Source organism: Acipenser ruthenus, chromosome 13 (genome assembly GCF_902713425.1).
Source record: "Acipenser ruthenus chromosome 13, fAciRut3.2 maternal haplotype, whole genome shotgun sequence".
Taxonomy (NCBI): Eukaryota; Metazoa; Chordata; class Actinopteri; order Acipenseriformes; family Acipenseridae; genus Acipenser; species Acipenser ruthenus.
The window spans coordinates 25,775,826-25,803,339 of NC_081201.1; the positions used below are offsets into that span (position 1 = coordinate 25,775,826).

Here is a 27,514-nt window from a genome sequence, read left to right on the forward strand (position 1 = left end):
TTTATAATGCCATTTATTTATTTTTTTTTATTTTTTTTTTATATTTATTTATTTATTTTTTATATACCTGTATATGCTACACCTTTTTAGGAAAAGTCATTCATATTAATGAAATAAGATATTGAAGTCACTATTTAATTCAGGTCAGTATTTAATTGTTCCTCAGTTTTTAATATAAAATCCAAATAAGAGGTTATTTTCCAGAGAATGTCCATGGTTGCATTAAAAAGTCTGGAATTGTTACCTTTTTGGGTTTCTTTCACTGAAGAACACTAGTGGCATTGTTAGTCAAACAAGCCTTCTGTGTTAGTCCTTTCAAAACTAATTGACTTAAGTACACAACAAGTTCATTCATTCAACAATGTATTGCATTGTTTCATTGTCTTTTAAAAAGTCAAATGTTATACACTATCCCCATTTGGTCACCTAATAAAATCAGTGTCGAGGGGGAGTCAAGCGATTTGTTGCTTGCTGGTTTCAATCCTGTTAATGCAGTTGCTTGGCTAGGATCATACAGGAAGCACTGTTATGACATTTACTCTCCTGCAGGTTAGGGAGGAAAATCCGATGGTGATAGTTCCTCATTGCGCTTTAGTAACCCCTGAAAGCCAGTCTGGTTCATTGTCACGGTCCAGTAGCTTAGTTACATCTATTGCTTAGGTTTGTCAGGTAAAAAAGGGGCCAAATGCAAAATATTTAATGCTCAATCCATCGCCAATTCCTGGAAATTTTTAGGAATGTAGAATGATTAGTGGTGGGGCCTACTTGGGTTAAAAATCCAGACCATCTGCAGTGGTACTCCTGAATATTATTCATTTACAACCAATGAGAATGACTGCGTAAGACAATTATTCTTGATTTGACCCCAAAACACGTTTCTGCAAATGTTAACCTATTAAGTTTGGTTCTGGGGTGGAGCTAGACCCCCTGCGCCCCATCATATTTTTCCATCAATTAAATCTACTCTATTTAATGCTTAGCCACCTACACATTGTTGTCCTGCCTTTTTCTCGTTGGATGTATCGCTACAGACCCACATTTAAATCGATTATTTGGAATAAAGAAGAAAACTAACCAGCAGCAATTTTCTTTCTAGAATCAGCATATCTCTGATGGTGTCCCTCTATCCAAATCCAGCAGATGAAATGGCTAAAGAAATCTGCCTGGTATCCTGTTTTATCCTACCAACATAGCGACTCTTCGACTCCACACAACGCCAACCTTCCATATCAGCTGCAGCGGTACAGTAAACGATCATACAGCAACTGTATGTAGTATTCTGACTGATAGAGAAATCTTCCTTTCTGGAAGTCTGCATTTCCAGCGCGTCTTTGTAAAGATTGACACGTTCACAGAATCCTGAAAGCTCTGTTCGTAAAGGTATTTTATTTTCTGTTGCAATCCAGTACTCAAGCAGCAGCAGTGCCGGTCCCCCAGCTGGTTCAAGCTGCCGACATTTCACTCTGTCTGCATTACAAGAGCCAGTAGTGCAGATAATCTTTCTCCCCTTTTATAATATCTAAAGACAGCAAGCTTTAATTCAGCTCACAATCGCCTGGAATCACTCATTATCAGGATTACCAATTCTGTTCACTTTCTCACCATTGCAGATGCCAGTACAGCCTCGTCTCTGCACGCCCATATCGGCAGTAGATCTCTCAATCATCACGCTGCACTATTTCCATACAATCTCCCAGCTGCAGTGATCCATTGCTACTTTCTTTCAGTAACTGAGACACAGAATCATAATGGGTAGGACATTAATTTGATTCAATTCTCATTCAACTCAGGATCCCCAGCTTGTTTTCGGGGGAAAAAAAAAAAGGTACTCGTGGCTAAATTGTCTTGGTTTCATGTTTTACAACATATTCTTGTAGTTGACCTTCTTTCTTTCATGAAGTGGACTCATGCGTGTTTAATCATAACCACTAGAGGATAGTATAATACCACAAATTGTGTGTTTAAGCTAAGGTATCTATATCCTTGTGTAAGAAAGCCCTGTATTTTCTAATCAAATAATTATTACCTGGAGCTTGGTTTGAAATGTTTTCTTTAAAAGGCTAATAATTAATGTGTGGAGCTGCCAGCAGACATTGAAGAACTGTTAATATAACTGAAAGCATCCTCTTGCCTCACGATGAATAATGCATTTATAGACTTGCAGCAACCTCGGAGCAAACGCCTGCAGGGATATGATCCACCGCCCACTTTGTATCAATCTGCTTAAATCTGCCCCAACATTTTGTATAATTTATCTCTCTTCAGCCCTCTTCATGGTCCTCTTTGTCACTGGTCATGCAACTTCTCTGTCGTCTAATATGGATTTCAGTTTCCAATCCTTTTTATTCAAGACACCACTCTCCCGGTACTCATAATAACATGGCCGGTGCGTTAGCTCAGATACAGATATCCAGATTACATCATAAAGTCTGCAGCTTATCCAACGCCTCTGGAAGCTTAGCAATCAAATCATCTATTCAACTAAATCTCTCCTTAGTAATCTCCTGGATTCAGCCCAGGATACATGGCATCTACTCTCACCCTTCAACTAGATCATCCTACACCACCGGTTGGAGTACTTTACTCAACAATTTCTAAACTAAAATGGATTTCCTCAACCCCTTTCAATCCAGATTGGATTCTCGCTTCTTATTGTTCACGCCAAGGACTCTTTCACTATCAAAGTCTACTTAACTGGAATCCAACATCAGTATTATGTGATATCCGCTCTTCACCACTACACTCCATTCCAGGTGTTCGTCTTCGCCTGTGCCTTTAAGAGCCATCATCTACCTCTCCTTGTTTGCCATTTTCTATTGATGGAAACAATCTGTTTAGCCACTGCAATTTCTCGGGTCGGGCCTCCTCGGCGACGGAACCCCCCTACTGCATATGTTGGGCCATTGAAGAGCTGGTACCTCTTATGTGTTAATATTACTAATCAATGTGTTTTCTTTCTGATTTGCGAGCTTCTTCGTATGTCGGGTCATCTCAGAGACGGTGACCGCCCCTCCTGTTTGTCAGGTCTCCTCAATGACGGAATCCCCCTTTATATGCATAGGGCCTTTGAAGGACGGAGCCTCTCTTTATGTGTTCTATTTGTTACTAACTTTATGTCCTAAACATTACAGCAGGTGACCTAGCTCCGCCCCATGAATGGTGGCAACCTAAACTGTTAAAAAATGTAAAAGTTGTATCACACCTATAATACATCCTTGTTCAATGGTGACGTTTAATCAGACTTACTCAGCTTTTGTGCCATTTAGTAAATGTCAAGAGAAAGAAAAAGGATCCTGCCTTTGACCTTACGAGAATACACAAATGTGTCTGTAACCAAATAAAAAAAAGAGACCCACTGTCCTACTGCCATAAAAGTTGCTTAAATATTTGTAAACCTGCATCGTTTTGCCTGGATTTTACAAGACAAACTCACTCGTTATATCTAGGGCTGTTCTCCTATTACCTCCAGCATTCCTGCAGCTGGCATCCCTCTGTGTGTCACATTGCCAACAGGTTAATCTTCTTAGTGCACATTTTTCCACTGATGCTGTGCCGTGTAGGGTACAGCTTTCCCAAGGTTTAGTCAAACTAAACTATTTTATTCCTCAAACTCTGTTTTTAGTTCCTTTATCGTTTTTGCTTGACTTGTTTTCATGTAGAACAATATAACTATTTAATCACTTATAGTTGGGTTATCTTTTTGAAAAGTTACTTAGTTAATGTAGGTTTATTGTCCGGAGGGTGGGGGAGTATATTTGTTGTTCCAGTTTTTAGGAAATATTAAATCTAAACCACCATAACACTGTAGACTGTTCTACAAGTTAATACTTGAAAGGTGTAAAGGGTGTCTCTTCTTGTAATAACTTGTGCAGTCTGGATGAGAAGACCATAAAGAAAAGCTTTTATAATAAGAAACACCATACCGATGACGATTGTAGCTTATAAATCACAAAAAAGACTGAACACATGAATACATCAGTAGCTTGCACCCTTCCAGCACGTAGGCCCTATTTATAGTTGGCATGCCTTAGCCTTTTGTCCTCTTGGGCAAATAGAATGTTTGTGTTCCTACTGTGCCGCTGTAAAAATGTCACGTTTACATAGTTTCAATACAATTATTAAAGCTTTTAAAAAGCTTATAATATAATCTGTAGCAAGTGGGGAGTTTATGACTGCATGTTTTGTTATTTTCAGAAAGGGTCCTGTCAAATCCTGTAACAAATGACACTGCAAGGAAGGATTTATAATGTGTGTTTTATACATTTGAGGGTTATGCTTACTGTTTGAGGTTTTTCCTGAGTAGATTCTCAGTTAAACCATTGCAGTTACCTTGTGGATCTGCCTCCATTAAACCCGGAACCCACAAGCATACATGTTCTTCCCATTTTACTGCAAACTGCTGTACCTAACAGCTAAGGTCTACAGATCTTATATGTCTGCTTTACTTTCTTAACAGTTCCTTATAAAGGAACTGTTAAGAATAAATAGTTATATCCTTATAAAGGAACTATTTAGCTCCAGAAACCTATAACACTAACAATAAAGATATTGCCAATTTAATTACAATTTTGTTTTTACTGAGACTGAGAAGCTCTTTCCAATGATGTGCTTTCGCTGTGTCCTGATTGGGTGTGTATTAATAAAGTTAAAACATTTGGAATGTAATAAGCATTGGTTGTTGAATGTACTGTAATAGAATTTGCTGCGTCTACAAATAAACCTGAATGACTCTTCAATGCTGCACATTAAGTAATTAATAACCTCTAGCCATGAAATGCTTTTTCATTATTGCTCTTTCTCTGTTCTAATGCTTTACTGGGCAGGAGTCCTGAAGTAATGGTTGATTCAGTATCTCATTTCCATATGTTGTTGAGAAATCGGTGGTTGTGTGAATAATCCTCATGTCGCCTCATTTTGTTTCTTCTACCACCTTCTCTGGTTTCATCTGGAGTTGCTTATTGAGAGCTGTTTGGCTACCTTGTTTTGGTTGAAGGATCTTGATGAGTAAAACCAATCGGCCAACTATACATTCATGTATAGTAATGGGAAAAGCAATAATCTTTTAATGCTATTTTTGTTTCTGGACTGAAAGTAAACATTTTAGTGGATTGTCTTAGCCAATCTGGTTTGTACGGTAGATGCCCTCTGAAGCTGAAACAACAACCTAAAGCATCTACTCCAAAATGTAATTAAAAAACACATACTCTAAAACAATTTTTGGTTCCTAACTAGACACCCACATGTCTAGAAATGTTCACACAGACATATTATAATATAGTCTTACTGCACATATATTATCCATTATACATTAGTGGCAGAAACCCTTGAAGTTAACATTAGTAAATAGGAATAAAATCAAAAACAGGCTCATAATTTATATATTTCTGGAAGAGGATCACCTAAAATCGCTACTTTTCATGTCATGCACTACTGTTGTGGATTGGCTATACATCTGGCTTGAATTTTTTTGGTGTCTACATTAATAAACTTTATTTATTTATTTTTTAAAACTTTGAGGCACATATTTGGTTTGCTCTAACTAAGGTTTTTAATTGAATCAGCACTAAACCTGTGCAGGAAGTTTCAGAGGCTTTACCACTCCACGTGAAAACTGTCAAATTCTGATCCATCTGCATTACAGCCGTCTACAACTGTGCCTACTTGAGTTGGCAGAAAGAAACAATAATGAGAGCATGCAAGCAGGGAGGCTCCTGTGGGACAGAGAATCAGAAATAGATTCTTACATGAGAGCAGTATTATTGGTGTAATCTATTTGGAAAATCATTTGTAAGATGACCAAGTCTTTAGGATTTTTGATCTCGGGTTTGACATTTGGCTCGTTTCACAGAGATTAGCACTGTGCCTAATTTGACTTTGTGTCACGATGATGTATCATAGGATAACCATGTTCCTTTTACTTGATGACTCTATAACACGTTTCCAGACACAGTAGGATCATGTATTGTACTATATTAGAATATATCAAGACATTTCACTGCGGATTACACATTCCTTGATTAAATGAAGATGATACCTGCTGGCTGGGAAGGAATCTAAAGAGAACTCAAGTGCTGCCTTGGTTTCCATGGAAACTTCGTTTGCCTATGATTATGCTTGAACGGGCTTTCCAGATCATGTGGGATTTGAAAGCTTTTTTTTTGTCACTGATGACATTAAAAAAAGCTACTGTCTGTTGGTTGGCGCAGGAAGATACCAACAAAATTATATTAAATATAAAACAAATAGTTACACATACTGGCTTGTATTCTTTTTTTTTTTTGGGGGGGGGGTCTTTTTAAAGTATTGTAAGAATTTCTTTGGATTACAAAAATCACTGCAAAGTACAGAAAAGACATTTAAAAAAACAAAACAAAACAAAAACAATAGGTAACGTTTAACCACAGCAACCTGCTTTGGCTGTACTTGCTTCTACCAAAGACTCCAGGTTGCTCTTGTAGTCTTTTCAAACTTATTAGAACCTTGAATGGAATGGTGTACAGATCAAGTAAACCCCAGCCTCACATTCTGGTTTTTTTTTTACTTTTTTTTTTTCCAGGGGGCATCTGGTGGTTCTGTGAATTTACTTGATTAGCATGCACCTCCCCTACCACGGCTGGTAATACAATATTAGATAATAACTATTAATTATGATGATGAAAAAGAATACCTACATGACCTACATCCAAAGTATCTGTTAAATCTCAATTTGACTTTTCATTTCTGTAACAGGGTAGCTGCACTGAAATGTCAAATGTAAATAAGGACATGTCTGCCACAGAGGAGAATACAGTGACCCCTAATGCTCCTGCTTCATATCCTTGTGCTCAATTGGTAGGTAATGGACGTACAACTCTGTCATTGTTGTTATTCTTTTTTTTTTTTTTGCCCTTCATAGTAGTGGTTATATTAATATAATCTTAGCAAACTTCTTTCATAGTTTCATGAAAATGTCAACCTGACCTATACTCAGTTGCCAGGAGCTATTTCTTTTTCTTTTTGAATTTGTCAAATTAAGAGTAGTGGGCAAGAATAACTGGAGGCAATCTGTGAAGTGTGTTGTTGCTTGTGGTCATATGTCTATATTCAGTACAGTGAGTGGACAACAGCCATAGTAAATATACCGTTTTTGTTCTCGTTTGTAGTGTTTAGACCCTTGTCCTTTTCCTCCATTCACAGTGGTTGCCACTGTTTAGATTAGTTGAATAGACTGCAGAGGTTAATGTATGATGGTCTCTTTTCTATGGCAGGTAAAACGGAGGACGCCGGTCCCAACGCCCCGTACCAGGGTTCCTGTCAGCAGTCTGGGAACAGCAGACCAAGGCTCCCCCACATCTTGGGAAATTCATGTGGCTGAGGTGCCAGAAAACAGCATGGCAATGTCTCCTCCTATAATGAGCACAACAGGATTTACAAAGTAAAGCAAACTATTTTCCTTGTAGCAGTTCATTACTGTGCTTAATAAGCCAGGCACCAGAAACATGAAATGTTAGTATGATTTATTAGTACATCACAAGTACATATTTCCATATACTGTGTCTAGAGATACGCCTATCCATTTACAATTTAAACTTTTTTCTTTAGCTCAAGTTATTTAGTCTGGTGGTCTGTCACACTTACTGTATGTTTTTACATATAGTATCTAGAGAACTTTTCTGAATTGTTTCATGTTTACAGTCACTAATAAGCAAAATAGTTTAACAAGCACTTTTGGTTGTTTTAATTTTATTTTTTTGTAATGTTGGTCTTTATTATTTATTGAAACAATGGCTGTATTTCGGTCCAATGCTGTTTTCGATCAATTAAGTAACCCCCACTGCATCCCTAGTGGTAATTTTTATTCTGGCCTCATTACAATCCTTGGTCAGGCTTGCTTAGAGACAGTCTCAAAGGTAAAATACCATATTACTTTGTTAAACATGCTAAATGAGCACAAAACACAGTATTAAATGAAGATTTAAAAAATATATAAGTATTATGCAAATTCAGAGGATATTAAGTATTTATTTAATTGAACTAATAAAGTGGTACCATTAATAGAAATTGGTTAAGCCCTTTGAAAATGCGCTTAAAATGTTTATGTCTGTGGGGACGAACTGGTTCGTTGCCCAGTTCAAATTTTCCACAGCTGCTTCTTTCAAAGTTACAGGATTTAATTTTCTTTCATGGAAAATTACAAGACACCGCATCACAACCAAACACTTTTACAGTTTAGGAGATTATCAAATGCAAAGTGAATTAATAGGCATTCTGTGCATCAGATCGGACCAGATTTCCCCACACCCCGCCCGACCTGTAAAAGATTAAGACTGCACCTTGAAAATATTTCCACTCGCACTGCATGCTCTAGCAGACTAATAAGGCTCTGGGAGTGTGATTTATCCTTATATACAGTGTTAATATGTTCGGTAACACTTGAAAATAATTGCTGCAAATTCATAATGAATTCCGACTGAATACAACAGCACCTGAATATCTTATGGCTTTCCTCTGAGTTCTGAAGTAATTCATTTTGGAGTTAGCCTTGTTAATTCATGTGGATTTAATTCCCTGTATTTATTCCATGTTCCTTTGTAACACGATGTTGATCACGTATCTAAGGCACGCATTCATGCATGAATGAACACTTCTCACAATCCCCTGGTGAGCGATTAAGTGGGTATGAATTAGTACAAAATAAACAGTAAATTCATTAGGAACAGACGGAAAGGAAAAGGGGAACCTTCATTTTTTAAATCGTGAAGAATGTGAATTTTAGCAGAAGTGTGGTTGTGAATCTTGTGTAAAAAATGCTCCAGGAGCATCTACACACAATCTGAACACGTCCTATTGAACTGACCCATTCATCTACTGTAGTTGTGGGTAAACTTTGTATGGTCATTGAACAGTTCCAGAACTAAGAATACCCTCGGATGGTTCTAGGTAGAATTGTGGTTTATTACTCTTGGCAGAAAGCCTCTGCTTCATTCTTCTCACAAATGTAAACATTTAAAAGATGTTTGGCTTAGAACTGAGCCCAAACAGGAACAGAATGTACTGTAAATAATTAGATTTATTTTTTTTCAGAATAAATAGCTTGTACTTTTTCCCAATAATAAGCACGTTGTTCGTATATTAATTGTGTTTCACAAATTATAAAAGTTGGCTTTCAGTTGTAAAAGGAGTAGTGTGTATGTACTGCCATTTGGACAGGGGGCAATATTTGATACAAACAAAGAAGAATGTTATAAGTTAGACATGCTCAAATTTGTTGGTACCCCTCCACAAAAAACGAAGAATGCACAATTTTCTCTGAAATAACTGACAAGTAATTGGCATCCACCATTATTTATTCCATATTTAATAGAAATCAGACTTTGCTTTTGATTTTTTATTCAACATAATATTGTAAATAATAAAACAAATGAAAATGGCATGGACAAAAATGATGGGACCGCTAACCTAATATTTTGTTGCACAACCTTTAGAGGCAATCACTGCAATCAAACGTTTTCTGTAGCTCTCCATGAGACTTCTGCACCTGTTAACAGGTAGTTTGGCCCACTCTTCCTGAGCAAACTGCTCCAGCTGTCTCAGGTTTGATGGGTGCCTTCTCCAGACTGCAAGTTTCAGCTCTTTCCATAGATGTTCGATAGGATTCAGATCAGGACTCATAGAAGGCCACTTCAGAATAGTCCAATGTTTTGTTCTTATCCATTCTTGGGTGCTTTTAGCTGTGTGTTTTGGGTCATTATCCTGTTGGAGGACCCATGACCTGCGACTGAGACAGAGCTTTCTGACACTGGGCAGTACGTTTCGCTCCAGAATGCCTTGATAGTCTTGAGATTTCATTGTGCCCTGCACAAATTCAAGGCACCCTGTGCCAGGCGCAGCAAAGCAGCCCCAAAACATAACCGAGCCTCCTCCATGTTTCACAGTAGGTATGGTGTTCTTTTCTTTGAAAGCTTCATTTTTTCGTCTGTGAAAATAGAGCTGATGTGACTTGCCAAAAAGCTCCAGTTTTGACTCATCTGTCCAAAGGACATTCTCCCAGAAGGATTGTGGCTTGTCAATATGCATTTTAGCAAATTCCAGTCTGGCTTTTTTATGTTTCTTTCAAAAGTGGAGTCCTCCTGGGTCTTCTTCCATGGAGCCCACTTTCGCTCAAAAAGCGACGGATGGTGCGATCAGAAACTGACGTACCTTCACCTTGGAGTTCAGCTTGTATCTCTTTGTCAGTTATCCTTGGTTCTTTTTCTACCATTCGCACTATCCTTCTGTTCAATCTGGGGTCGATTTTCCTCTTGCGGCCGCGCCCAGGGAGGTTGGCTACAGTTCCATGGACCTTAAACTTCTTAATAATATTTACAACTGTTGTCACAGGAACATCAAGCTGCTTGGAGATGGTCTTGTAGCCTTTACCTTTACCATGCTTGTCTATTATTTTCTTTCTGATCTCCTCAGACAACTCTCTCCTTTGCTTTCTCTGGTCCATGTTCAGTGTGGTGCACACAATGATACCAAACAGCACAGTGACTACTTTTCTCCATTTAAATAGGCTGAATGACTGATTACAAGATTGGAGACATGTGTGATACTAATTAAAGAAACTAATTAGTTTGAAATATCACTATAATCCAATTATTTATTATCTTTTCTAAGGGGTACCAACAAATGTGTCCAGGCCATTTTAGAATATCTTTGTAGAATAAGCAATAATTCATCTCTTTTCACAGCTTCTTTGCTTTATTCTATGACATACCAAAGGTATGCAAGTATACATGATAAAATAGCTTTTAATTTCATCACTTTTCAGGAGGAATGAAGCATTATTTCAATGAGCTGTAAGGGTACCAGCAAATTTGAGCACGTCTGTATATCTTAAGAACTGCTACCTAGTTGTTGCTTCTGTGGACTTGAGCATTTGATTCTTTTCCACGTGGTTTCCGTAGAACAAATGCTACAATCTTCTATTTAACCTTGCCATTTTTCCTGGTCCTGTCACATGGAGGCCGTTTTCACACAGCTCATTTGATGTAGAAAAGAGTTACAATACATTATGCATTTCTGAAGCCTAAATAAACAGGAACTGTAACACATTTACTTAAACTAGAGCAGACTCTGTTATTTGAGTATTAAGTCTATCCTTATTACCTCCAGTAACAGTGCTGTGTTCTTTTCAGTAAATGTGATGTATTTCGATTTGTGGAATATGGAACATAATTCAAATTGAATCAATAGTGTCCAGTGATTTACTTTGCTCTGAGTTAAGATACAGACTCCTTGCTGGCATTGTACCACCCTTTGTTATGTCTACCACATCCAAGTGGAGAAAATCAATTTTATGTCACTATAGCTCACAAGCGCATTGATGAAATTAACTGAACTTTATCCATGTGGCTGCTCTGAACACCTAAATCAGCCTTTATATAACAGGTGTACATGTTAAATATTTGATTTTATAATTCAGTATCTGCAGTCATTGACAAATGTGTATTTGTCTAGGTGTTTTATTTTTTTTTCTGGGTCCCTCCTGAAAACTGGCTGAGACAGCTTAATGAGGGTTTCCTGGTGTGCAGAACTTTTTTTTAATAAATTGTATAAAACAAAAATCTTAATAATAGGATTACGGTGAAAGAGTGGCTAATGGTTGCTTGCACCAGGACTAACACCCGTAGCTATTTAAGGGGCCAGTCTCAAGGTCCCATAGAGAGATCTGAAGTTAGACTTCCCAGCTTCAGTTACTTGGTTTAAAGTGCTGCCGGTTGGGGGAGACATCACTCGAATGCATTGCCATGTTCTGCCAGCTTGGAGGTAATTCAAAATTTTCACATTTTACGTTTTTTCTTTGCTTAGAAATACGATTTTTAAAAATAAAGCTTGTTTATGTAAGCTTATGTCAAAACTTGATGGAAGCCCCTTTTACACAATACAGTAGCAGCATTTATTATGCAATTCATTTTTTAATGGAGTACCTTTTTATTAAATTTGACACTGGATGTTCTGCTTTGGTATACCAATACATTTATAAATATGTAATGAAATAAAAAATGGACAAATAAGGTTTCTTTCAATAAATGTATTTCTTCAGCAGTGATGTCAATAAAACTTACTAAAATGCATTTAATCAACTGTATTACTGTTATATATATATATATATATATAATGTTTGTCAGTCTGGTTTTATTGCAGTGTTTTTTTTACAATATCATATTGCATAACAGTTTAAACAGTTACCTTAATCTTAGCTTTTCACTTTAGTTTTCTGTTCAAGTTCCTCCAATTAAGTCGTATCACTGCAATATGCTTGTCATTGAGTCATAAACTGATGTTTCACAAAACAAAATAGTGTGAAACAGATTGTATTGTCTTGTTTATTATACTGAAAACAAAATTCAGATGTTTGATGTAAAGTGACAATGTTCCCTGATTGAATAGGAATTGTATTTTTAAAATCCAGATAAAATGTTAACTGTTAAATGTTAAAAACAGACCCAACCATTTAATCAACATTGGATTTAATTTTAGATTATCTTGGTGAAGCAAAAAGGAAACAAATGATTTTTTTAATTAACCACATCACAGATAAGTTTGCTCAGTCTCACAGATAAGTCTGCTCAGTATCGCTGTGTAATGAATCGGTTTTCACTTAAGCCTTTGTGCCACTCAGAATTTAGTATTATGTATATTTTTGGAAATCTGCAGATCAATTTGATGTCTTTGCCGAAGCAAACTTGTCCCCTAGAATTTGTTTTAAAGAAAAAACACAAGCAAATATGTTACTGACATTCCAGTTTCATGAATACCAAACCTTATTTTCTTCATAAAAATAGACCATGAAAACACATTATTTAAACGGATATAATCTCAATTTTTCTGATATCTAATTTCTTACCTGTCTAATATCATATTAGTCTGTTTTATGATTAGATCATTATTTGCCATGTTTGCTGATTGCTCTGAAATAAATGAAGTCCTGTTTGTTAAGATTGTTTGCATGCTTACATACTAATGTGGTAAAGCATGTGCTTGCTAAAGCCAGGGATTATGCCATCTTTCTGTTGTATTTTTGTTCCTTTGGACTTGGGACTGAAAGGGGGATAGCTGAAACATCAGGAAACAAGAACAGGTGGACTTGTAATCACTAGAGGAAATTGGAGAAACGCACCAGAAGAGTCGGTACAGTTATTCTTACCTTGGTGGCACTAAAAAGGTTGGACAAACAGCCAAACGTATGTACGGTCTGTCTTTCACATGACTGAATCATATTGTTCTGTTGACAGATGCTGCTGTATGTGGGACAGTTTTAAAAGGGTCATTCAGGAGAACAGGACAATGTTAAACATCTTTCAGACTAGTCACATACTGTATGTCCTAGCTGCCCACGGACAGTGACCGCGTGACAGCTGGTGTTTGTAGGTTTTGTACCAATTCTGTGCATGGTGTTTTTTGTTAGCTATTTGTAAAAATAGTTGCCAGTGAATGGCTACATTGTGGGTTTTCTTTCTTTGTCTCTCATATAACATTAGTTGATTGTGTTGCCAAGAATCCTTTTTACACTGAGAGCAGTGATTGAAAGCCATGCTGCAGAGTGGAAATTGACCCACTGATCCCATCAGTATAGCCAGCATTGATCTCCAAAGGACAAATTCCTGTTGCTCTGCATGTAGTTCAACATATCATTTGTTGCATGCAAAATAAACTAATATTTCCATTTAAATGGTGACTGATCAATTGATTTCTCAGGCTCTCAGTGAATGTTAACAGTAGTTCAATTTTTTGGTCGTGGTATATTTGAATGAAAGAAACCATTTAGGCTGCTGAACCCTGACATGCTGGAAATCGATGAAAATTAAAGGTTAATGTATTTGCATGAAATACATTTTAACAACATCAATTTTTCTCACTAAATTCTTTAATATTTCCAGAATGTTATAGTATACTGCAGTAGACAGAAATATAACCCTGTGGTATTGTTTTAAAGTATTCTAAAAATAACTTTGACCATCATCTCTCATTTTGAGTGAAGATATATTTTTCTAGACCCGCTGAAAGATTTAAAAGCACATTCTTTTGGTCATTTGTGAATGAATATATATATATATATATATATATATATATATATATATATATATATATATATATATATATATATATATATATATATATATATAATATACAATTACAGTGCCTTCCCCAATATAGCTTGTGGTTAGTTGTGTTCAACCAAAGTCCTGCAAAATTTGAAAAGGGGGCTGCACTTAGCAGTGGTTATTGAAGCTCACATTATTGACCGACATTACTGTTATTGACCTACATTAAAGGAGCAACCATCGTCTCTCTTTAAACACTCTTCAGCAGCCGTATGGCTTTGGGGGAGTGCACCAAGACTAGCTTTATAGGCTGCTTCCACTATGAACATGTGGTATGTGTGAGTGGCAGACACTCCGGCTTCTACTGCAGTGAGACCATTATGAAGTATAACTAATGCTGTTTGTGCTGCTTTATCTAATGTTTTTTTGTGTGTTTTGTTTCAGCATCCAAGCCAAAGGCAGTGCAGCAATAATGGAGTAAGTAACAGCTTTTTAAAAATAAAATACAATTCTGAAATGTGCTAGTGACATTCAGTTTTGACAACCCATCATGTTAATTTTAAAAATATCTGAGCATGCTAATGCACTGACAGAACTGGTATTTTCAAGCCAATTTTTAAACTCTGTAAATTGAAGTTACAAATGTAAACTAACTGGACTGTCTACAAGTGTCTGGTTTCTTTGGAAGGATGTTGTAAAATTGAACATAATTGTGGGACGTGAGAATATTACATTGTATAATAAGAAAAGAAATATGGCTTTAAAAAAAGTGACTTTGTTAAATACGTATTTATAGTAGTGGAGAAACAGTTTAAAATGGTAGGCTTCATATTTGTTTTTGTGTGGGGTGCATTGTGTCTGGCTCTCAGTAGATTATAACATGTACAGTTTTTATGGCATGCACTTCTAAATTAATTTAGTAACTACAAATTGGGTCAAGAAGTCTATATTGATCTCTGGCACATGTTGGCAGAGATGTGCTCACGGTTTAAAATGCAAAATCACGTGCCAAAGTATCTGCAAAAACAAGCTCAGCTGTGTTTAAATTCATGCACTGATCAGATGTTCACAGTGCTGTCACATCCTTCTGAAGTGAGGGTATTTCAAATAATGTTTGACTGGCATAAGTAGCTGGTAATGTCCTGGGTATCTACACACAACATAACAAGAATTGGATGGCAATATTTTTAAGTCGGTCATTTAAGATGGTCAAGGTGTTTGAAATGCTGTGAGTGCATTTCATTTATTTTTCTTCTACTGATTTTATCTTTCCGCTCAGATCTATGGTCTAACATTTATGTAAAATCCTTGTTTAAAGTGTTATGTTGTAGTCCTGCCTTCACAGTACCTAACAAACTAATTAGAATTGCAAAGTTAATGGGTAACAGAGGAAACAAATTAATAAGACAATTATCTTGTCTCTCTGTACAAGGTAGTGTTTTGGTAATACAAAAAATAGCTTGCTATAAAACAATTTGTAATCACTGTTAATTATTGTGAATTAAATAACATAATGGATTAGGTATTGTATGTATGACTAAGTTATGAATTACTTCTGTTGCCATTTTTGTTTTGCTTCCTTTACTACATTATATCAGGGCTTGATTTACTGTATATACTTGGAACCACATGTTGCTGGAAATAGTAATAGGAGCATCTCTGTTTGGATTGAGTGACACAGGGGCCAAGCTGGCTTCAAGGGGAGAGACGCTTGTGTCTCAACAGCTAAAATGATCCTGAAAACTAACTACCGTGACACATTTTGACTTGCTGTTTTTCTTTAAAAGAGGCATTATAGCAATTTAAATTGTAGCTTTGCTGTATAGACATGTGTATTATGCAATTATTTATATGGGCAGGTGTTTCAATGAGTTTTGTACAGTAAAGGTTTGGGTAAGGCCCTATGAAACTGGTTGAACCAGTTTGTTGTACAGTAAATAGACCCGCAGACACATATAAACATATCTTTGTTTAACTCACCTGTTACCTACAGAAGCTCTCCAGAAGAAGGTGAGTTAGTGCAGGAGGATAGTCTAACCATTTCCAAGCAGCACTTCATACGACACATTATAGAAAAACATGACATCCACCGGGGCCTCAGTCTGACAGCCTTATCTGCAAGGGAGCGCAGACGTCTACTAAGACAGCAGGAGGATGCTTGCCGTCTTAAGGAAATGTAAGTCTCTTTGTGCCAATTCTGTCAAAACAAACTGCACTGACTGTTCTTTTTGTGTGCTGTTTTGCTAACAACTGAAGAAATAGCAAGACTGGGTGGCACAGAAAACAGGAACCACATTGAGCTTATTCATGTACAAAAATGAGTGTAGGACCACCTCATGAGGCCCTGGGAAACACTTATTTGAAATACTCTTAAAATAACAACAATGACAACAACAACACTAGTTTTAATGTTTTATGTTTTTAGGGATGGCAAGAATAAGGAAAAACTCCCTTGCCATGCAGTGTTTGGTGAGGAGGGTCAGCTACGATTGAAAGAAACCATGCCACACGCTGAGAAAAAAGCTTTGGAGGACTTGGAGAAAATCATTGAAGACAGTTTCAAGCCTAAAAGATCCAAATCAAGCTCTGAGACAAGTACAGAGCATGACCAGGACCAAGATTACAGCAAGGTAAATGGTCAATATCTGTACAACCCATTTCAATTGCTTTCAGCTATGTGGGATGGGGGTGGTAACTACAAGGACAAAATGTCCAGTAGCCCAGGGAAAATAACATTGTTTCTGTGAATTGTTCAAAACCTACTGTACTTGGATCCTTAACATTTTTATTGTAAGGGCCTGTCAGCACTTTTTGGGAACTTTATGAGTTGTCATGGTTTCAGCTTGGTCATTTTAAAGACATTCAGCCATCTTTTAACAAGTCAGTTTTCCATGACGTTGATGGTGATGCCTGTAGGTCACTGTGTCTCTCTAACCTAAATTGTCTCATTGTAGACACCTGCCTACAGTGTGTACAAAAAATGTAAAAAATAAATAAATAAATAAAAAAAATAATGTAGACACCATGGTTAACTAAAAAAAAAAAAAAAAAAGCTAAGTTTTGGACAAGCATGTTTTCTGATGAGTGCACATAATGACTTAGGTGTTGCTGGCTAAGAGAATATGAAATGTTACATATTGGAAACCCTCCAAAAACACACAGATGCAGATTAAATTTATTTTTCTGGTAACTTTGCTATTTTTAAAATGTGCAGTTTTCAAACTGGGATAATTGTACCTTACTGATTTTACAGTATAAGGTCATACAATTATGAACAAGGGATTTTAATAGAGCTAATTATACTGTATATTAAGGAGCTGATATGCTTTTGCTGCAATTTATAATTAGGATTAATGCTCGTTTTTCAAAGTTAAGCATGCATAAGTATAAATAGTTTAGCAGTATGTATGTTGCTTGATACAGGAATAATTCAACCCCTACAAAAAATACAGTTTGTAAGAACTGCTTTGACAGGCAGTATTGATAGATTACCAGCATTTCATTACTGTTGTTCTAGTGAACAGTAAGTATTTGCACTGTAGTTATACTGTGTCAGATAAGATTAACTGGAAGCAAGTGCAGAATAGATATCCAATGATATACAATTGCCACTGAAGGTCACTTGTTGTGAAATAGTCAGTGCTATCCTGGATGTGACTAAAACATTTTTACTTGGAAACAAACCATCTATTGAGTGAGTCATTTAGTTTTAGACAAAATACATACAAGCGTGTGTGTGTGTGTGTGTGTCTATATATACAGACGTGCTCAAATTTGTTGGTACCCCTCCACAAAAAACGAAAAATGCACAATTTTCTCTGAAATAACTTGAAACTGACAAAAGTAATTGGCATCCACCATTGTTTATTCCATATTTAATAGAAATCAGACTTTGCTTTTGATTTTTTATTCAACATAATATTGTAAATAATAAACAAATGAAAATGGCATGGACAAAAATGATGGGACCGCTAACCTAATATTTTGTTGCACAACCTTTAGAGGCAATCACTGCAATCAAACGTTTTCTGTAGCTCTCAATGAGACTTCTGCACCTGGTAACAGGTAGTTTGGCCCACTCTTCCTGAGCAAACTGCTCCAGCTGTCTCAGGTTTGATGGGTGCCTTCTCCAGACTGCAAGTTTCAGCTCTTTCCATAGATGTTCGATAGGATTCAGATCAGGACTCATAGAAGGCCACTTCAGAATAGTCCAATGTTTTGTTCTTATCCATTCTTGGGTGCTTTTAGCTGTGTGTTTTGGGTCATTATCCTGTTGGAGGACCCATGACCTGCGACTGAGACAGAGCTTTCTGACACTGGGCAGGACGTTTCGCTCCAGAATGCCCTGCACAGATTCAAGGCACCCTGTGCCAGGCGCAGCAAAGCAGCCCCAAAACATAACCGAGCCTCCTCCATGTTTCACTGTAGGTATGGTGTTCTTTTCTTTGAAAGCTTCATTTTTTCATCTGTGAACGTAGAGCTGATGTGACTTGCCAAAAAGCTCCAGTTTTGACTCATCTGTCCAAAGGACATTCTCCCAGAAGGATTGTGGCTTGTCAATATGCATTTTAGCAAATTCCAGTCTGGCTTTTTTATGTTTTTCTTTCAAAAGTGGAGTCCTCCTGGGTCTTCTTCCATGGAGCCCACTTTCACTCAAAAAGCGACGGATGGTGCGATCAGAAACGAATGTACCTTCACCTTGGAGTTCAGCTTGTATCTCTTTGTCAGTTATCCTTGGTTCTTTTTCTATCATTCGCACTATCCTTCTGTTCAATCTGTGGTCGATTTTCCTCTTGCGGCCGCGCCCAGGGAGGTTGGCTACAGTTCCATGGACCTTAAACTTCTTAATAATATTTGCAACTGTTGTCACAGGAACATCAAGCTGCTTGGAGATGGTCTTGTAGCCTTTACCTTTACCATGCTTGTCTATTATTTTCTTTCTGATCTCCTCAGACAACTCTCTCCTTTGCTTTCTCTGGTCCATGTTCAGTGTGATGCACACAATGATACCAAACAGCACAGTGACTACTTTTCTCCATTTAAATAGGCTGAATGACTGATTACAAGATTGGAGACATGTGTGATACTAATTAAAGAAACTAATTAGTTTGAAATATCACTATAATCCAATTATTTATTATCTTTTCTAAGGGGTACCAACAAATGTGTCCAGGCCATTTTAGAATATCTTTGTAGAATAAGCAATAATTCATCTCTTTTCACAGCTTCTTTGCTTTATTCTATGACATACCAAAGGCATGCAAGTATACATGATAAAATAGCTTTTAATTTCATCACTTTTCAGGAGGAATGAAGCATTATTTCAATGAGCTGTAAGGGTACCAACAAATTTGAGCACGTCTGTATATAAACCAGTAATGTGGTCTCTGAATGAAGTGCCACATAAATACATACGATGAAGTGCACAGGTATAACAAAGAGTAATAATTAAAAAATATTAGCCACACATCAGCAGATTCAGGCAGACCTGCACAAATCACACTGCAGTGATTTGGTGACCTTTATGGGGGGTAAAAGTTATGAAGGGAGCTGACGGATGTACAGTAATAAATATTTGGGTTTTAAATAAGATAAGAGAAATCATATGCATGTTGGTATTGTGCAAATACATGTATTAAAAATAGCAACAGTACATGACACACATATATAATATGCAGTAGTCTTTGGCTAAGAGAACATACCTTGGGAAGCAAGCGGAGTGTTCTCTTAGCCGGAGTTGACCACCAAACACAATATGAATCAATCGATAAATAAATAAAGAAATATTTACTTGTCATGACTTTTCAACATATGAAATTAACAGAATAAGAAGGAGAAAAGGAACAGGCAAGTGTATGTTAATAAACTATAAGGTAATAAAGTAACAGACAAATTAACATCAATAAACTAAAGGCCTCTACACACCGGACGCGATGCAACAAGCAAATGTATCGTATGGCACAGCACACTACGAGAAAAAAAATAAAACCTGTATTTCCAGCTTCCCTTGTGCACTTTTAGTAAACAACAGCAGAGAAAAGATAATTCTTGCAGTATCAAAATACCCAGAGCTGTACAATTCAGGACACACAATTTATAAAAACACAGCAATGAGGGAGAACATCTGGCAGTCCATTTCCAGGGAACTGGATATACTGAAATACGTATTCTGAAAAGCTATTATGTATTCTACATTTTTATTAGCTGTATAACAAGACTATCGTACATGTGATTTTTTTTTCCAGCTGGTATACAATCGGAGAAGAGTCGCCTATCACATCGCGCGCTCCTGTCGCCACTGGTGTGAGTGTTAGTGTTGCAACGAAAGTACCATTTTATCGCAGGACAAATCGCATCGTGTCCAGTGCTTACTGTCAAACTAAATTAACACAGCACCAATAACTGTACAGGAGCAATATTCAAGACATACACAAAATTATTTCACAGAATGGTGAAGCAACTCACCAGAACGGAAAACACAAAATTGCTTGGTGACTTGTGTCTGATTCAGGTTTTTTTCAGGAGCACGAATAATTTCCAACTTTTTGTAGCAAAAGAAACCGCGGCGCATTTTCGCTGTTTGTTTACATGCCATTTTGTAGTGATGAGGTGCACTTGTGGAAATCAGAATACAAAACAAGGCAATGATATGACTTCGGTTCTGGAAAGATTCAATAAACCAATCAGTGTGCCCCAAGATACTCTCCCGATGACAAGTCACATTTGAAAAGATTGAATAAACCATTTGAATTTAAGTTTGATGATGATGATGAGTTATCAGGTTAGAAAACTGTACTGTATCAGTTCTGTGTTCTTTTTACGTGAAGTTCCTGTTCCTTTAGGCGGAGCATTTACAATAAGGAAAAATCTCGCCACAAGGGTGTTCTCTCAGGAGGTGTTCCTATATGCGGAGACTACTGTATACAACATTTTATTGGCATATATATGGCAATTTATATATGAACATATTTGACTACAAATATTTTCATATAGTTCATATGAAGGTGGTGCAATATCATATATGAGCATACATGCAGATTTTTTGTTCCTTAGGTGGCTTATTAATGTAGGTTTCCAGCATTTAATATATACTTAAGAATACACTAATAATGTGTTATAGAGCATATTTATATTTTATAAATACTTTGAGGTCACACCATTTACTGTGAAGGTTTGTACCCCACAAACCTGCACTGAAAAGGGTGGCATTGGGACAACCTGACAAAGTTGACAGAACTGGCTGGCTGAAAATTCTGGTACAAACAGCAACTGGACATGCATTTTTATATAACATAATTGCCAGCTGTTCTCTGGCACTCTCACATTTACAAGAATGACAGTTTGTATCTGAGATCTCAAACTCTGCCAAAGCCTGGGAGCAGAGCCACTATTTGATACCCAAGGGAAAGTCCAGTATTTTTACTGATGGGGAAACTGGAACAGCTGGAGGAAATTACTTTCAGTAAAGACTTATTAAACAAGACCTAAAAACAAAACCAAAAAATGAGACTGGCATCCGTGACTGTCTGCGACTTTGGCTGCAGCAACATTTATATATATATATAAAAAAAAAAACCGGTAAGGCACCATTTTTAATATTCTTATCTTAAATAGTTGCTCATTAGTAAATGAGAAAATGCTCATTAGTAAATGCTCATTAGGAAATGAGAAACACTGGTGTCCTGGCAGTTTAAGCCTAATTTCTGTGTGCAAAGAGGACTGAATATGTGTTTGGCTGCTTGTTCAAGGTGATTTGCTTGTATTGAATCAAAAAAACAAGTCTTCCTTTGGGTTACTTGCTGTTTATTTGGATGCTTTGAGACCAGGCAGAGAATTGGTTAGAACAGTCTAGACTTTTTTTTTTTTCTCAGTATAAAAAAAAAAAAAAGTCAATAAATTGATAGAAACTTATTGAAAAGGTGCAATGGATCTCATCGTAACCGCAGTTACAACATATGTGTTACATTGTTGAATATGTTTTGCTGTGTTGATCAAGGTAATCCTGATAATAGCTTTGAATATTTGATACTGTTTTTATTAGATTAACTACAATATTGCTTTCAAGACCTCAAAGGTCTCTTCTTCAGGTGTATTTAAAGAAACAGATGAACAATAAACAGTATCAGCTTTACTATGTATAATATATAAAACTGGTTTACAGGTATGTCATATTTAATGGGATCTTTCCATACTGTGCTATGTTTTGAGTGGATCTATCTTTCCAAGCCCTGTATACAGCTCTGCAGCAATGGAAGAGTTAATAAGTGTTTCATTGGGGTTTATTTTGCCATGAAATCAAGCTCAAAGTAAGTGCAAGTCCACATTAAGCTACTGCAAACGTTTTGTCTGTGTGGAAGAATGCTTCAAACTAGAACATTCCTATGGGGCTTCTGGTATCCTAAATAATATGTCGCTGCAGAACAAAGAGTGACCTGGATAATTATATTAGTGTATGAAAAGCTATTCAGTTTGTTCATTACAAACCTATAGTTTGATTTTTGAGTTCTGTCTGTCTGGTTCCAGATATAATACATCAATTTGATGTTTTCCAGACACAGGCATTTTGATCCACTGACAGAAGTGTCTTTCTTTTTTGTTGTTGTTGTGGCGGCAGGACATGGAGAATAAAATGGAAAGCTTGTCAGCATGTCAAATGAACGCTGGGCTGTCAGAATCCAGGCACGTTCAAAATGCTTCATTCCAGTCCAAAGAAATATTGGATTTTCAGAACAGGTATGCTGTCTGGTATAGGCTGTCACTCACACATTTGAAAGCTTTCGTATTATAATTGTATATTTTGATATCATATATAAAACCATCTAACCAAGAATGTGCTAATATAGTTGACCGTTTATGATACAGCCACAATTAAGCAACATGTTAAGTACTATCTAATGTAAGCCAAGAAAAAACATTTCCTGGTACTGATAGTACAACATGTCTATTGTTTAGGTAATAGTGATTTTTGGATAAATTCTGTCCTCTTACTGGTTTGGCTAATAAGTATGGCATGTTTTTTAAGAATCTTTTTATTGGTGTTTTTAGCATCTTTTCATTGTATAAATGTTTCCACGGAATGAGAATCTAGGTCATGGTGACTCACGGTTTGAAATATTGATTATCACAGTATACTAGGGAACCCAGATTTGAAGCAACTTTGCAGGGGCATGGTGTGCATGTCCTGCAATGAGAATCATTAACTGAGCTAATGGAGGCTATATCTACAGTAGCCTGGAGTTTTCACAAAACTATACAATCACTGTAATGCCTACAATGTGTTGTTTCTGTACTTGTTGGGTAGAATGTATGTCTGATACTACTTGTTAAATCTGGCCAGTGTTCAATACACACAGACTGTGGTGTAACACAACAAGCCCCCCTTTCTTGTTTTCAAATTGAGGTGCAGGTAAATGTAGTAGCGACACTGCATATGCTTGCATGTAAACTAACTACCTCTTTCAGTTCAGAGAGATAAGTCTGTCTGTACGGCTCATCTGTTGCCAGGTAACAGACAAGTAACCCATATTTGCCTATGAGTTGGCTGTGAAGAATTAAAGTAAAGTTCTAATTAGACAGGTGATTAGAGCAAAACAGCTGTTAAGTGTCTGGTTTGAAAATAAACCAATTGTTTGAAAACCGCTCTGTTGCCCAGTCATTTAGTTGTACTTTTTGGTAAGAACTACAACAAATGCACTTTTATTCTGTATAAAGGTGAATCTGTGGTGAATTGTTGGAGAACCTTTTCAGGAACTTGAAGACACAGCTCTTGTCCAAGAACACCTGTCCTTGCAGTATATATCAGCGTCTTCATGCAGCTATGAATGTAATATTTAAATGCTGAAATTGTATTCAGTCTAAACAATATATACACATTTTTAAATCTGCAGCACGGCGCACTCACTGAATGAAGACAAAGTGGAACTTCAGGATTCCAATGAGGTATGTGTTTTGTGCATTGATAATGCTAGTGCTAAGAAAATGTCATTTTATATTTAAAACCTTGAGAAATGATTTGAAATCCATTAGGTGATTTCTGCTATGATATATTGTACTATTCTTGGTTCCACACTGCAGTGGAAAGCTTTGGTCAGAATATCACATGTGGTGCAAAAACACCATCACTAATTTTAAATTGAAAATTTCTGAATCGGTGATTCCCCCCATCTTTTGTATTATTATTATTATTATTATTATTATTATTATTATTATTATTATTATTATTATTATTATTATTATTATGAGACAGCATTTCACACAGTGTGAGCAGCCAGAACCACTTCTCTTGGAAGCCCTCCTAACAACACAAAAACAAAAGAACAGTTGAGAATGAGAAGAGGCCGTTTGGCCCATCAAGGCTCGTTCCTTGATAGCACACCATTTGCCCCTAATATAGCAGAATCCAGTCGTTTTTTGTAAAGGTTCCCAGTGTTTTAGATCCCACTGCTAGACTATTCCATGCATTTATAACACTGTGTAACAAAAAAAAGTGCTTCCTGTCTTCCGTTTAGGGTTGTAAAGGGGTGGAAACTTTCCAGTGAAAGTTTTGGGAATTTTGAATGGGTCAGGCATTTTGGAAATTTTCAATTTTAGGTTATTATAAACTTTAACAAAGATATAGAATGTCAGGCACACTAAATAAACTCCCAAATAGTTTTATGTTTCATAACATCATGCCAACAGGTCAGAAACATTGATCTGACCTGTTGGCATGGTGTTTTGAAAAATAAAACTGTTTATTTGGGAGTTTATTTAGTGTGCAGGTATGCTATATCTTTATTCTTGTTTGGATTACTTCGTACCCTGCACCTTTTTCGATTTCATGGATGTGCATATAAATAACTTTTGATTCCTTATTATAAACTTAAAAATATATATTTTCGTCAGTTAACAACAACATTTTACCAATTTAAAAAGCATTCCAAAAGGCTGATTGAATGACGATAGACAGATCACAGCTAAACACACTGCGGACTGGTAAATACAAATAATCAAGTGGAACACCGTGCTGTATATAATCAAAATACAATTGCTTTCTACTTGGCTCCAGAGCTTCTAGGTATAACGTAATATAACGGCCATGAAAAATGGTAGGTATCGCTATGCAGCCTGAAATGCGGTCTATAGTTTAATCATAAAACATTGCATCGGAATCTGACCGCACGGTACCTGTGCTACAGTTTTGGTGATGAAGTGCTCTTGTCAAGTTGAGATGTGTTCAGTTTTGTAATGCTATATTAGAAAAAAAAAAAGCCCCACATAATTTAACATTTTATTTTGGATATTAACCCTATACACTTGTGCTATATTGTATTGGGCCCAGTTGACTGTTCTAAAATTAAAAGGATAAGAGTTCAAATCATTTGTAACAAATGTTATGGTTTAGAGCATGGTATATTACTGACCAGTACTTGCAACATATTAGTACCCATACTAAAAAAATATATATTTTAAATATATTTTTGTAAACATATTATTCATATAAAACTCAGTCTTTGGGAATGATAAAATATATGGAAAAATATATGTATTATGTATATAACGTTATATAAAATATATTTAACATATTACAAAATTGGCCCATTTTCATCATATGGAAAATATATTTACAATGTATTTGCTTAAACATTTTTTAAATATATTTAAAATATAATTTCAGGTAACAATATATCAATTATATTGTCCATGTATTTTTTAGAAATGTATTATTCAATATATTTACTAAACATGTATTATATAATGTATTCACAATATATTACATAATGTATATTGCCTGGACACACACCATATTTTGCATGTGTTCCACCAAACAGATATGAAGCAAATAAATAAGAAAGGAATGGAATTCCGCAATTTCACTTAAAAATGACTACTATCTTTAAACATAACGGAATATATCAACATTTTGTAAGAATTCAGTGTATATAAAACACTCAAGTACAAAAATGAAAAGCTTTCAACATATGCTAAAAGGCTGTTTGCATTACAACGGATGTTTGGGCTGCTTCTCTGTAGACCTGCTAACATTGTTCTTCTGAAACTATGAAACGTTACAAAAAACTGCTGCTTCCAATTAAAAATGCATTAATAGCTATGGAATTGTTGCTGAAAATAGAGCTATGAAAGTAAAAAAAAAAACACTAATAAACTGGAAATACATTTTTACAATTTCATTCTTTTTTTCATATTGGTGGGCATACAGTTTAAATATAAGGTGCCTTAAAATATGAACAGCCTATTGTGTCCTTGATTGTTATTGACCTCTCTTTTTTTTTTCTTCTAAATACTAGGCTTAGCCCAGTTATTTTTTATGAGGTATCAGTAACACTTCGGTATCTGCAGAAAGATTGATTAACGACCATATTTGTTCCGTCAAGAATAAACTTATTTACCAAATTAAAATCACAGTGTCTGTGTTTTTATCTGCCGTACATGGATAAACTTATGAAGCCTTCTTGTTTTAAATTTAATGCTGCCTGACCGTCGCAGTCTCCCATTATCTGCAATATATAAATATATTGTTTGAAAACACTGCATATACTTTTTAAATATATTAAGATAAATATATTTATTTACAACATATTTTACAATGTATTTTGAATATAATTTAGAAAAATAAAATGTATAAATGTGAATATGTTGATTTACAAAATGCATTTATAGTATATTATAAATATATTTAAGCAACATGTCATGTTTAAGAAAATATATTATAAATACATTTCAGGTTTAAAAAATATATAATTCCATATATTAATATATTTATTTTCCGTATGGGTAACCTATAGTCTTTTGTGCTGGACATATCCAGTATCTTTTAAATAACTACCAATATGTTGAACAAAATTGAGTTGTGATTGTTTTCTAAAATTAAGATAATGAAAGTGTTCAAATCATTTGAAACTAATGTTTAAAAGTGTTTAGAGCATGTTTTTACTTTCTTCTGAAACAATTGTTACCCTGAGTACCCTGATTGAAGATCACTTAACTGTTCAATATTACAAAATTAAAGTTCCAGAATATTTCCAACAATTCCCAATATTCCCACAAAATTCCCCAAATTGCTGGTGGAAATTTACCGCTCTTAAAATTCCTGGGAATTTCACAACCCTACTTCCGTTCTAAACTTCTTCCATGTATGCCCTTTTGTTCTGCTGTAGCAGTGTCTTGGGTTAACTATCTCTGCCATTTAGGATTATATAGACCTCGTCATGGGCACCATCTCCTAATAACAAGGGACACCCTATACATGACATATTAACTTATAACATGTTACTTCTTTGGTTTCATATATTGGTCCTTGTAGCACACTTGTTTGTCGGCGTCTGCAATTATATAATAGCACTGATGTATTGTACACTTGCCACTACAGTTGTCAGGACCACATTCATTACCGGACAAAGCCTGTGAACACATTATTCCCTCCGGGTGACCAATATGTGTGTCAC

The 27,514-nt window shown here is 36.0% G+C and overlaps 1 protein-coding gene across 4 annotated transcripts in view; it reads left to right on the forward strand.

Annotated features, from left to right (window-relative positions):
- The window catches only part of LOC117417857 (protein FAM13C-like), a 47,979-nt gene that overhangs the window by 6,049 nt on the left and 14,416 nt on the right, over positions 1-27,514 (forward strand). For 3 of the 4 annotated variants that reach the window (XM_059035854.1, XM_059035853.1, XM_034030247.3), the window contains exons 6-12: positions 6,730-6,831; positions 7,248-7,414; positions 14,514-14,546; positions 16,063-16,245; positions 16,495-16,699; positions 22,684-22,802; positions 23,957-24,008. In XM_059035854.1, the coding sequence (XP_058891837.1) occupies positions 6,730-6,831; positions 7,248-7,414; positions 14,514-14,546; positions 16,063-16,245; positions 16,495-16,699; positions 22,684-22,802; positions 23,957-24,008 (861 nt within the window). The remainder of the gene's footprint in view (positions 1-6,729; positions 6,832-7,247; positions 7,415-14,513; positions 14,547-16,062; positions 16,246-16,494; positions 16,700-22,683; positions 22,803-23,956; positions 24,009-27,514) is intronic. The other variant, XM_059035855.1, reaches the window with a different exon arrangement.